This window comes from Rhinatrema bivittatum, chromosome 11 (genome assembly GCF_901001135.1).
Source record: "Rhinatrema bivittatum chromosome 11, aRhiBiv1.1, whole genome shotgun sequence".
Lineage (NCBI taxonomy): Eukaryota > Metazoa > Chordata > Amphibia > Gymnophiona > Rhinatrematidae > Rhinatrema > Rhinatrema bivittatum.
The window spans coordinates 65,363,659-65,376,737 of NC_042625.1; the positions used below are offsets into that span (position 1 = coordinate 65,363,659).

At 43.8% G+C, this 13,079-nt stretch overlaps 1 protein-coding gene across 7 annotated transcripts in view; it reads left to right on the forward strand.

The window, feature by feature from the left end:
• The window catches only part of OSBP2 (oxysterol binding protein 2), a 299,091-nt gene that overhangs the window by 169,336 nt on the left and 116,676 nt on the right, over positions 1-13,079 (forward strand). For all 7 annotated transcript variants that reach the window (XM_029619307.1, XM_029619309.1, XM_029619308.1 and 4 more), the window contains one exon: positions 8,834-9,032. In XM_029619307.1, the coding sequence (XP_029475167.1) occupies positions 8,834-9,032 (199 nt within the window). The remainder of the gene's footprint in view (positions 1-8,833; positions 9,033-13,079) is intronic.

Sequence of the window (13,079 nt, forward strand, 5' to 3'; positions counted from 1 at the left end):
TTTAAAGACTTGGCTGGCTAGAATTTAACCACATAACTTGGAGGCTTTCTGGAGGGTGGGTGGGAGGCGTTTTGAAGAGGAGTGGAGCTAGCTGCACAAGTTGACTGACTAAACTCCAATATTCTGAGTTAGCCAGTTAACCTTATGCGGCTAACTCTGGTTGTACCGTTGACTTGTCCTAAAGTTAGCCAGATAAACACATCCAGCTAAATTTAAGATCGCTGAATAAACATATCCAGCTAACTGTAAGATAGCCGGATATGTTCAATGATGCGACCGCGCCATTGAATATATTTTGCTAGTTAGCCAGATATGTTTATCCGGATAACCAGCCGAGCTGCTCAGCAGCTGAATATTGCCCCCATTATTGTTTAGACATGAGTCTCAGGAAGTAGGCATTTTAATCATTGGTCTCAGGTAAAAGTTGGCTCATTTGAGGCAAGTCTTTTTCAGTAAACATTTTCATATGCACTTAAAAAAAAAGAATGAAACACTCATCTTAAGCCTGAAGTCAAACTATCTTCCTGCAGTTTAAATGTTAGCCTTCTGTGGCACTGGCTGTTTCGTTGCCTTCTTCAGGGGCACTTAGAATGAAGTCCACATGTGAGATTTCTGCAGTCTTTCTTACAGATTGGCACATTATTCCATATGTACTCCCTGAAGAAAGCAATGAAACACAGCCAGAGTCGGACATTTTATTTTAGGTCAGCGTTTAAGTCACATAAGGCTGACATTTAAGTTGTAGGAAACTAGTTAGACTTCAGGCTTAAAATAAGTGTTGGCTAATAAGAAGTGGAGGTGAGCGGTATACAGTTAGGTTAACACCATAGAAGAGGGTATAGCGCTATAAAGATTCATGGATCCAATGTTTAAAGGATTCAACAAATCAAACTTGAGAGATTGATGAGATCAACACATCCTTCATGTATTAATTAAATAATATTCTTGCAGAGAGGTCTTTAGATCCCCCGACACGGACTGTGTTTCGCCACAAGGGCTGCGTCTGGAGGGACAAAACCCAATAGTAGAACGGTGGAATGTGTGACTTGACAAGGTGGGATATGTTGAATGCTGAGCGTCAGAAATCATACTTTTTCGTCGAATCGGTTAAAATTTGAACGTTTCGGTTGAAACCCTTCCTTAAGGAGACGCTGCTGCTTATATTTGCAAGTTTTCAGTTGCTCTGGATCCCCTCCGTAGGGCTCTACACTGATTTCTGATGCTCAACAACTCATACATCTGGACAGGTATAATTGGACTCAAGGAAAGGAAATTATCAGGTAAGAAGTAAATTTTTTCATTGCCTTTAATGACACCCTAGATGTCAGTGCTCAGAAATCAGGGGCCGCCCTGGTTGGAAGGGTGCATACCTGGAGAGGCTAGGCCCAAGGCGTGATGTTGAGGCCCAGAAGCCAGGAGAAATGAAATGAGTAGGAACACTGAAACTGGCTAGCAAGGCAGGAACAGGGTCATCATCAGAGACCAGACAAATAGCATTTCGCAGGACAAATACTGAGAAGGATGTTGGACCAGCAACTGTATGGAAGTGTCATATACAGGGCCGGTGCATCCATTAGGTGAAAATAGGTGGTTGCCTATGGTTCTGACCAGTAGGGGGTACTGTGCCGAAGAGCAGCCATGTGGTGGTGCGAGTGCTCTGCTGGCAGCAAAGAGGAGTGCAGATTCTTTGGGCCGAGAGCAGCATGTGCTGCTCGCGGCCCTGAGAAGCACACAAAACAGGTAGGCCGGGGCAGCATGGGTGGGGGCAGTACAGCAAGACCAAGGCAGACGCAAGGCAGAAGTTTCGACTAGGGCATCTACTACCCTTGCACCGAACCTAGTCATATATGTTGGTATCAAATTTGGGACGCATCCAGTGCTGTTCTGATTGGATGCTGCAGAGGCATGTCTAGCTCTCCTTAGTATAGAAGTTGAAAATACTAGGACTCCCTGTAGATCTAGCAGCCTTGGAGGCAGGTTCACAGCCTTGAACTCCCAGGGATGCAGATTCAAACCCTATCTGTCCTGACAGACTGCCCCCCTCCCCTAGAGGGGTGGCCCCCAAAGACCTCTAAAGTCCCAGACCCAATCGAGAGAGGTACAGTCCAGAACAGATATGTGGCCAGATTTTGCTCGACTGAAATTAGGGACTGGCCTGGGAGCTAGAGTGAAGTTAGGAACAGTTGCACTCTCCAGGGCAACTGGAGTAAGTACTGATACTGAATTCACTAGTGCAGAAGCAGGCACTAGGGAATTCTAGCAGGCAGAGTACCCTAATGGCTGGCACTGGAGGGGCACAGACAGGTGCTGGATTCTTTGGAGCCAGGACTGCACAGACAGCAGAGGCTGCACAGCCTGGCATGGAGTCGCTGGTGCATGGACTGAGGCTACTGGATCAGCTGGAATGAAACATAGAAACTTGATGGCAGAAAGAGACTCTATGGCCTATCCAGTCTGCCCATCTGCCCATCCACCCAACTAACTTGGCATTACAATTCCCATTGCACCTTCAGAGGTGCCCTGTCTTTATCCCATGCTTTTTTGAAATCAGATACTGTTTTTGTCTCCACCATCTCCACTGGGAGGTTGTTTCGTGCAAACACTACGCTCTCTGTAAAAAAACAAACAAACCTGTTTTCTAAGATTACTCCTGATTATTCCCTTTTCATCCTCATCCCATGTCCCTTCATTCTAGGGTCTTATTGCCAGTGAACACCCTGGCTTGTTCTGATTTCCTAATAGGAGGTGCATTGATTTTTAGGGTCTGGTGTAATATTTGCAGTTGCTTTTTCGTAGGTAGGGATGTTACAGTTTGAGTGCTGGCAGTTATATGGAAGTCTTACTATAGTAGACTTGTAGTTCAGTTTATTCCTGCCTTTCTGTGGATCAAGTCCACACCCAGTGCACTTTACCATAGCCCTAATATCCTATGGGATCCAGTAAGCTGCCTTGATTACTATGAGAAAAGGTAGTTTATTAAGCCTATTAAACTACTATTATTGAAAGTATTTTTTTGCAGTGCATGTAAATATAATAGACATGTTGTAAGTGATGATTTCAGAAGACTGTACTTTGAATGTCCATGTTCCAAATTTAATCTCCCTTTTTCTGTTGAGGAAGTGGTTAATAAATTTTTAAATGAAAAAGAATGCATAATTATTAATTGTGTGGGGAGGAGAGGCAAGGGGGAACGAGAGGCTGTAAGGTTCATCTAGAGCATGTAATCATCTTGCACCGGTACTAAGTGAGGGCCACACACAGACTCCCATATTCACCAGTCTCCCACATCCCCAGGGGAGCAGATGCTGGGGAAGGGTGGGAGGCAGAGGGATAGGAGTGGAGGATTAGCCTAGTAATTAGAGCAGCAGGCTGAGAACCAGGAAAGCAGAGGTTCAAATCTCACTTCTGCTCCTTGTGACCTTGGGCAAGAGACTTCCCTCCATTGCCTGAGATACAAACTTCAATTGGGAGGCTTCTGGAGCCAGGGACATAGCTACAATACCTGAATGAAGCGGAATATAAATAAAACAAAATAGGGTTGCCAGTTTCCTAGAAAGAGGATCTGTGATAAATAATACTTTCCACTCCTTTGGGACCCTCTTCCCCCACCCTTCCCTAGCATTACAAATCACCAAAAGGGCCAGACTCCTGTTCGGCCCTCTTGGTGATTTCACCTGCGCCACACCATAGAGGAGTGGGCACCATTTCATGCCTCATCTCAGGCAACAGATTGCCTTGAGCTGCCCCTGGGTTGGGGGGTGGGAGGGTGGGAGACGAGAGAGAAAGTGTGGCTTGGGGGGGGGGAAGAGGTAAAAGAGAGAAAGCTGATGTGTTATTGCTCTCTGTCTCCCCCTATCTCTCTACTAATCAACAGCAATCTCTGGGTGACCATAACTCAGAAGTTCTCGGGTATGGGTTCAGCCTATGAAAAAAGCTGCGTACTAAGTTTTACTCAGTAATAGCATACTATTTTCTTACCGTGTCAGAGTTACATTTTTATTTCTGCATGGGCTAAAAAACTGGGTGATGAATTTCAGTTCACAGTTTTTACCACACTCCTCCTCACATCGGGCCCTCACTGAAGTAGGGAGGTGTTCATTAGCCAGGTAATATTGTGCAGATCGGAAGGGCTGAGATCAAACTGCCAACATGCACGTCTGTTTCCACCGATTCGGAAGGAGATTGGGTAAACAGCTGTGGTTGCAGTGTGCTTGGCAGAGACACAGTCGCGGGGGAAGTTTGCTGCCTCTCTCCTCTGCTCACAAGCTCTGTGTGTCTGCCATGAAATTCCCCACCATGAGGTTTGGGCGACTGACGTGTCTACTAACTGGTCAGTGAGATATGACGAGCTCTCCGTGCTGTTGTTAAACCTGCCTGTTTCAGGTACGTACCGATCAGATTCCAGGGGAGGGATGCAGAATGCAGGACATTTCCCTGTGATAGGGCTTTATGTGCATCCAGCGGGTTGCAGTGCTGTCAGACTGCTTGCTTGTCACAAGCAAGACAATTTTCGAAGCGATTTCCATGGGTAAAGAGCGTTTTATCTGAGTTATCGGCTATCTAAAAATTACCGACCCTCAAGTACATACGGTGGTCTACAACATGAGTAAGTTTAGCCACATTGAGAGGAGCTGTTCCCCAGGGCAGATGAAGGTGAGGAAAAATATGTGCACAGATTGCATTACAAATCTTCACATTTTCTTTTGCAGATAATAAAGCAGGTGCAAGAGAACGTGCATAAAGGGAAATTAAATGTCTATTTTTTTTTTTATTTTTTTTTTTTTAAATTGCTGCAAAGTTCTGCTAAAAAGCACATGAAGTCTGTCCCCCAGTGTGGGCAGTCTGAAAATTGCCTGAAAGAGATTTCTGTTGAAGCTGCATCCTAGAGTGTTTAATTTAATGCCAGCCTGCTGTAGTTATTCCCATCCCATCGTGAGAATGCCTTAAGAAAAGCGGGAATCGACTCTGATTTCATTATGGCCAGGAGTCAGATCTCCAGCACCGGATTCTTTGCAGGTTGTAATAAGCTTTATCCAAAGATGTTCTAAGTGGGCTTTCTAGATTATAGGGAGCCACAGATGGAAAGGAACAGCAGTATTTCCTTATCCAGTCTTTCAGCCTTACCGAAAAGCTAAAACTTTCAGGCTATTCATAACGAACATGCATGATATATTTGGAAATACGGGTCCCCAATGCATGCAGATAGATCTCATGCATATTTTGCTGTGAATAATCCTGCAAACCAGTCCTTCTTGGTGAGGGTCCACTGCTGCATTGGGAAACGAGTGTAGTTTGTTATTTCTAGCGATTAGACTGATCCACTAAAAAGACAATTTTGAAAGCCATTTCCCTTGGTAAACTGAACTGTCTAAAAAAAAGTATCCTCTATTTGGCTGAAAGTGTGCCTGGTTTCAAGCATATGGAATTTTAGCTGGGTTAAAATGAGGTGTTCTGGGTGAGGAAAACAATGCATGTGCATGGGATTTTGAGAAGTGAATGTTCTCTTTTACCCCTTTCCCTTCTTCGCCGGTACAGAATGTGTGAGTGCTTTTAGTGTTTGTACTTTTATGCCAGTTAATTTAGGAGGAGTCATTCCTCTCTGAAAGTTAGCTACAAAGTACATGTTGTAACAGGTCACTGCCTGCACCTTGCACAACCTGCTGACGGTTCTCTAGAGCAGGCAGCTGCTTGCAGAAAAAAAAAATCACTTCAGTCCATGTGCCAGCAATTACTTTACACTTGGGACTTTCACTTCCTTTTCAGACACTAGGGTTTCTGTGTAATAGCCCCTCCGGGTACATTACCAGCACTGCCCTGAGTACCTGCTTTAGCTAGGGACAGTGTAGGTTGGTTAGAGGGAGGTGCCATTCGATACAGCCCTAGTCAGGCCATAAACTCAAATAGTCCACTGTCAAACTAATTTCACACACAGGGTAGCAAACTTCAAAATCTCTCTAGCCTTTGGGTTTAATGTTACTGTGCACCCAAATAGGAAGCAGTGCATGAGGCTGACAATTAAAGGATAGGTTGGCCTGAACACTGAGCAGCAGACCCAGGCAGGAAGGAAGGTGGAGAAGACATTGTCATTGGGCACAAGTACATATCAACGTTCAGGGATCACATATGTGTGACTGTTCTGTGACTTTTAGCCCATATCTTCACAGTTAGTGATAAGCACTGCTTTCCACAAGCAGAGGGGAGACTGGACCATGAAGCTCTTGCTATACTTTTAGCCGCTGTTATCACTGCCTAATGCTGTCAGATAGCCATCCTGACCTTTGTGCTCAGTTTAACAGCTCTGGAGTATATAAAGCAGGGTTTTTACAAGGAAACTGGTCAGAGAAGGCATGGACCCTTGATCTCACAGAGCAGAGTCATATAGGCTACAACTAAAGAGAGAAGGCTGGCGCATTAACCAGTAACGGTGCAGCTACTGTAAAGCATTGGATGTGCTGTTGGAGACAAAGTTCTTCACTATTTCATATCTATTTTTATCTTTATGTAGGTCATTTTCTACATTCTCCAGGACTGACCGCTGAGAATTTCCTGTCTCCAGTTTTAGACAAGCCCTGGATGTTGGCATTCATGGGTTTCTCTGTGTGACAGATGAAATTCTGGTCCTCTGTCCTCCCTTTGTCCTTGAGAATTAATTGCCACGCTGGGAAGTCTGCTTCTTTCTGCTTATTGTACCTGACAGGTGCTCAAGGAGCTGCTCAAGCTCCCCAAAGGCGTCTGCTTTTATTAGATGTGGGCAAGCCAGAAAACTGAAGAGCTGATAAGACTGGTCTGGCTCTAAGAAAGCCAAATATTAGCCGAGCTGAATTAATCAGCACAGGAAAATACAGCAGGAAATCCTCACCAAAATCATTATCGTTTTTCTAAATGCTTTGTCTCTGGTTGGATTTCTCCTCTCTTTGTCTTATTTTTTTTCTTTGTTTCCCTGTCTTTGGTTTGTCTGTCTCCTCGTGTGTTCTTCTTTTCTCAAGCTTTTTACATCTTCCTCTCATTTCTACAGCTTCTGTTTTTTTGCCCTCTCTTAGTGCCTTTATCTCTGCCTCTTGCTGGTCTCTACACATTTCCCTTCTCTTTCCCCAGCTTAGCCTGTCCACATTTCTCCCTTCCTCTAGCTCAGCCTTTCACTTTTCTCTGTTTCTTCCCAGTTCTTCACTCGTTTTTTTCTCTTTCCCCAAGCTGTTCCCCATCTTTCTCCCTCACTACCCAGTCCCATTACACATTGTCTTCTATCTGTCAACCAGTTTGTAATCCAAGCCACCACCTTGGCACTTATTTCCAAGCTTCTCATTTTATTCACAAGCCTTCTATGTGGGACCGTATCAAAAGCTTTGCTAAAATCCAAGTAGATCACATCGAGCACTCTTTCGATCCAATTCTTTAGTCACCCAATCAAAAAAATTAATAAGATTTATCTGACAGGACCTTCCCCTGGTGAGTCCATTCTGCCTCAGGTCCAGCAATCCTCCTGAATGTGGGTAGTTCACTATCCTTTCCTTCAGCAATTTCTCCATTAATTTTCCCACCATTGAGATGAGGCTAACTGGCCTGTAGATTCCAGCCTCCTCTCTGCTACTTCTCTTGTGAAACGGGACCACCACTGCTCTTCTCCAGTCACTTGGCACCACTCCCATTTCCAGGGATCTATTGAAGACATCATTCAGCGGACCCGCCAGCACATCTCTGAGCTCCCTCAGTATCATAGGTTGAACCTCTTCCGGCCTCATGGCCTTGTCCACTTTCAGTTTTCCTAGCACCATAGCTGATTCGCTGAATATACTTGCCTAAAGTTATTTGGCTACATGTAGCTGGATAATTTAATATCCTAACCAGTTATGTCTGAAAATAACCAGTGAGGTTTCTTAGCTATCTGGCCTTGTGTGGCTGGATAACTAGTTACTTAACCGGATATCGTCAAAAGATAGCCCGTTAAGCAGAGCTGTCAAAATTTAAAATAAAAGAAATAAAGGGGCCTGTGGCCTGATTTTTCTCCCTTCCCCCAACCAATTCAATAGATGGCCCTGTTGGAGCTGTGCACCCCCACCCCTCAAACCCCTCCTACGTTAGTTTAAATATTGCGGTTCAAAGGTCAGGCCTTCCTTCCCCATTTTCATCAAGATCTTGAAAATCATTTTCTCTGGACTTCTTCCCCCCCCCCCCCCCCACACACACACAGTTCCAGTGGGCCCAGCTGCATCCCCCCCCCCCAACCCCTCGTTTCACCCCAATACCAAAAACAATCCCTGTCGGGATCGAGGTCTAAACTCGCATGCTTCCGATGCTCCAGCACTGCTTCTGACAGACAAAGGACTAAAAGGTGTCCTGGCAGGGGGGGAAGGTAAGAGAGAACAAAAGGGGAAGGAAGGGGGGGGGGAGAAAAAAAAGAAAGGAAAAGGGAAGGAAAAAGAGAGCGAGGGCAGAGGCACAGAAAAAGGAGGACATGGGGAGAAAAAAGAGGTGAAAAGATAAAAGGGAACAAGAGGAGGAGGAGAGAGGGAAGGAGGCAGGAGAAAAAAAAGGGAGCGAGGGGAGGGTGAGATCTCTAAAGTCCAAATTAAAACATTTCATAAAGCACAGATTGTTGAACAGAGGTGGTGATACCAACCCGCTTACCTATGTTTTCCTTACATAGCACTGCGTAGACTACCGGTGCACTGTTAAATATAGATATAGATGTATCATTAAGTCAACTAATACAGTGGAAGTTGGTTATCCCCTTAGGAGATGAATACCTGTTATTGTGAAGACTTGCGGATAACAGGATACTTATGTTGCCTCTTGTTTCCTCCCCCCCCCCACCCCCCCCCCCCCCCCCCCCCAGGCATGCCGCGATTTCTTGGAATTAGCGAAGACGCACAGCCGGAAGTGGCAGCGAGCGCTGCAGTACGAGCGTGAGCAGAGGATACGCCTGGAGGAGACCATCGAGCAGCTGGCGAAACAGCACAACAGCTTGGAGCGTGCCTGCCGGGGAGCCCCTGCTTTGTCTTCCAATGCTGCTGGCGTCACCAGCACAGCCAAAGGTACTGTACCCTGCTTACAGATTCCACCCAGTCAGTAAGGTGAGCTCTTTAACATGGCCCTCTTGTGTGCGATACAGGGCTTATGGCATGCACGCTGTACAATACGCACTTACATTAAAAAAAACAAAACATTTTCCGAAAAAGTATATATGACAAAACATATTCATGAAATATTAATTGACATAGGTGAAAAACAAATACAATAAAATTAAAAAAACAAGACAACATTCCATATATATGGCATAAAAAAACTAACCTACCCTATATACAATGAATCACACCAACACTATTCACAACACTTTTATATAGACATATATAGACAATACACATAAATGCATGTAAATACATTACCCCTCTTATCTCATAAAACCCTTGCAGAAAAAAATAGAACAAAGGAACCCTTTCTCAAAGGTCCAAGGTTTTAACTCCACCCAAAGAAACATCAGAGGGAACAAGAGTCCTTGTTACATCTCACACATCGATGTCTTTTAGCAGAATCAAAAAGAACTTGCTCCAGAAATGGTGCTCTGTGCTGCCACTCGTACATGAACAATCTCCAGGAGGTCAATCACATTTAACCATTGTTCAAAGGGTTTTTCAAATCCAAGCCGATATTACCCGCCTGACATGAGCTCATGTTTCATCTCAAACAAGAGGCCTCACATTCCCAAAAAAATGCCTCTCTTGCATGGTATACATATTTACATCCTTCAGCCTCTCCTTGTAAGTCTTCTGATACAAACCCCACACCATTTTGGTTGCCCTTCTCTGGACCGTCTCCATCTGTCTCTATCCTTTTTGAGATACAGCCTTGAGAGCTGTGAGGCCTCACCAAGGATATGTACAAGTGCATTATCCCTTCCTTTTCCTTCCTCTATGCAGCCCAGCAGCCTTCTGGCTTTAGCTATCACCTTGTCCCATTGTTTTGCTGCCTTCAGATCACCAGATGCTATTACCCCAAGGTCCCTCTCCTACTCTGTGCACTTTAGTCTTTCGTCCCCCATTACATACTGTTCAGCCAAAGGTGCACGCACCAGAGAACGTATGCCTTGATTTATTCTTGCCATGCCTTGCCAAAATGGCATTGCATGTGAAATTGGTGCTGTGCATCCCAACTTGTGGTACATTATCTCTTTCAAGGCCATATTGATAAGGAATGGCAAGTGAAATAAAAGGATAAGCTCTCTGGGAAGGCATGTACAACTAGATGAACAAAGCATAGGCTGTCTGGGTGGACACTAACTGCTGAATAGTACACGCAGTAGCACATTGTCCGTACAGTCCAGCTATTCAGGAAAGCAAAGAAAACCTATGATTGGTGTCTGCCTCAGAGAGCTTACATTGGAAATTTAGCTCATGGGTCAGAGCAGGAATAAACTTACATTTCTGGTGGCCATGTTATATTATTGCTGTGCCCAGTATTATGATGTCTAGCTGCTTCTATTAGATTGGACACAGCAATAGAAGGTAGGAGCTGCTCCTCTGCGACACTCCTCCTAAGGTCCCCACCAGCGATTCCAGCAGGGTTGTGCCACTGGTCCTCCTCCCAAGGCCCCACCGGTGATTCTGGTGGGGCTGCTGCCCTCCTCCTCCTAATCAGTCCCCGTTGGCCATGCTGCCTATTCCAGTGGACCACCTTGCTCCTCCTCAGGGCGACATCACTGGCAGCACCTTGGCACCTTTTGGGTAGCAGCTCCTATGGCATTGGCCATGGGCACGCTAAGTCTCTGCATTGGCCATAGTCTTTAGGTACTGTAGCTGACTTTAAAGACAATCTACAGATTAGGTCTGCAATTTCATTTTTCAATTCTTTCAGCATTCTGGGATGTATACTATCTGGTCCCCATGATTTATCATTCTTTAGTTTGTCAATTTGCCCTAGTACCTCTTCCAGGTTCACTGAGATTTGTTTAAGTTTCTCTGAATTATCACCTTTAACTATCATTTCTGGCATGGGAATCTACCTTACATCTTCTTCAGTAAAGACCAAAGCAAAGAATTCATTAAATCTCTCCACTATGACCTTAGTGCTCCTTTTCCCCTATCTCATAGTCTTTTTGCTTCAGATGTACCTGAAAACATTTTTATTATGAGTTTTTGCTTCCATAGCAAGCTTTTTTTTTCAAATTAAATCCTTGCCTTCCTTATCAATGTCTTTCCTACTAGGAAAACATAACAAATTGGACTACACAGAAACTACACCTTAGCAGAATACCTTACTTTGGTCATACACATACAACACAGAAAAATACTCACCACATACAGAATAAATGACGACAAATTATAAACAGAAATATGCAGACAAAAACTGAATTCTTCTTCACTCCAGCCTTATCCCCTTAGAAGGGGAAAACAAGAAGGAGGGACTGAATTAGGGAGAAGCATGACTCTTCAGTAATGACCCGACTATGAAAAGGCAGTAATGCAAATATTGGACCTGCCCTAGAATACCTAGAACAAGCTGGACTGCTACAGATCCCTACTCAAAAACTACTTGCTAGCAGAATACTTTGGACGCACATGCAAAATACAGACAGTCACCAAATAAAGACAAAAGTCATGGGATACGAGGCAGTGTCCCATTGTATGGTATACTGTCCACCCAATTCATTAGATAGAAACTGCTCTCCAGTAATAGAATTCTTCATAGCCAACCTAACGCTCAATAAGCCAATCATTATAATGGGAGACTTCAACCTGCACATAGACATCCACCCCCTCACAACCACATGCAAAACACTCATGGATGCACTAACAACAATGGGTCTAGAACAAATCGTCGAGGGACCAACACACAAAGCAGGACATACGCTTGACCTAATTTTTATCAACTTGGACACCTGGAAAACGCACCAAACCAACACAACTGAAATCCCCTGGTTAGACCACTCCCTCATACAAATCTCACTTACCTACAACATGAAACCCAACAAAAATGAAAACAACAACATTAGAACCTTCACATACCGCCCCCCCCCCCTCTTTGATATTGAAACACTACAACAAAATCTACAAGAAGAACTCAAGAACATCGACTTTACAAACGTGGAAACAGCCACAAACTCATGGATCAACATCACCAAAGACATTGCTGACAGATTAAACCCCACCATTATAAAGCCAAAACACCAAAACCTCTGGTACAGCGAGAGAATAAGAGCAACAAAACAAGAACTCAGAAAAAAAGAGCGAGACTGGCGCAGGAACAAAACGGATCCACTACTAAATGCCTACCGAACATATCTAGCAAACTATAAAAACCTAATACATAATGCAAAAAAAGAATTCTATTTGAAAAAAATTAGTAAATACCACCATAACCCAAAAATGCTGTTCAATATTGTACAAACACTCACTAAACCTCCAAACGAATTAAGATCTACCTCCAGCACTATCACTAGTAATGATTTTGCGGAATACTTCACTGATATAAACAACAACATCATTATCAACAACACAACCTCCAACAACATCACATCAGCAAACCACAGCAACATGGACAAGTTTTGATTATGCTTCCTCCCTGGAAATTCAGAATATAATAAAAAAAATGAATCCAACAAACAATCCCGCCGACAGTATCCCCATTCAGACAATTAACCAGATTACAGACTCAATAAACAAAACAATAACAGACATAGTAAACCTTTCCCTCACTGAAGGGAAATACCCAGAATGCTTAAAAACAGCAATCATTAAGCCATTAATAAAAAAAAAGAACAACCATTAATAAAAAAAGAAAAAATCCAAAACTACCGACCTATATCAAACCTACCTTTCATGGCAAAAATCTTAGAAAAAATTGTCCAATCATAACTATCTGATTACCTTGACACAAACAACATTCTTCACCCCTCTCAATTCGGTTTCAGAAAATCCTAAGCACGGAAACTCTCTTGCTCTCACTAAATGACACAGTGCTCAGAGGATTTGACAAAGGACAAAACTACGGTACCTATTAATCCTCCTGGATCCATCAGCTGCTTTTGACACATCAACCATGCCATTCTAATAGAAAGATTATCTGAAATAGGAATAATGGGTAAC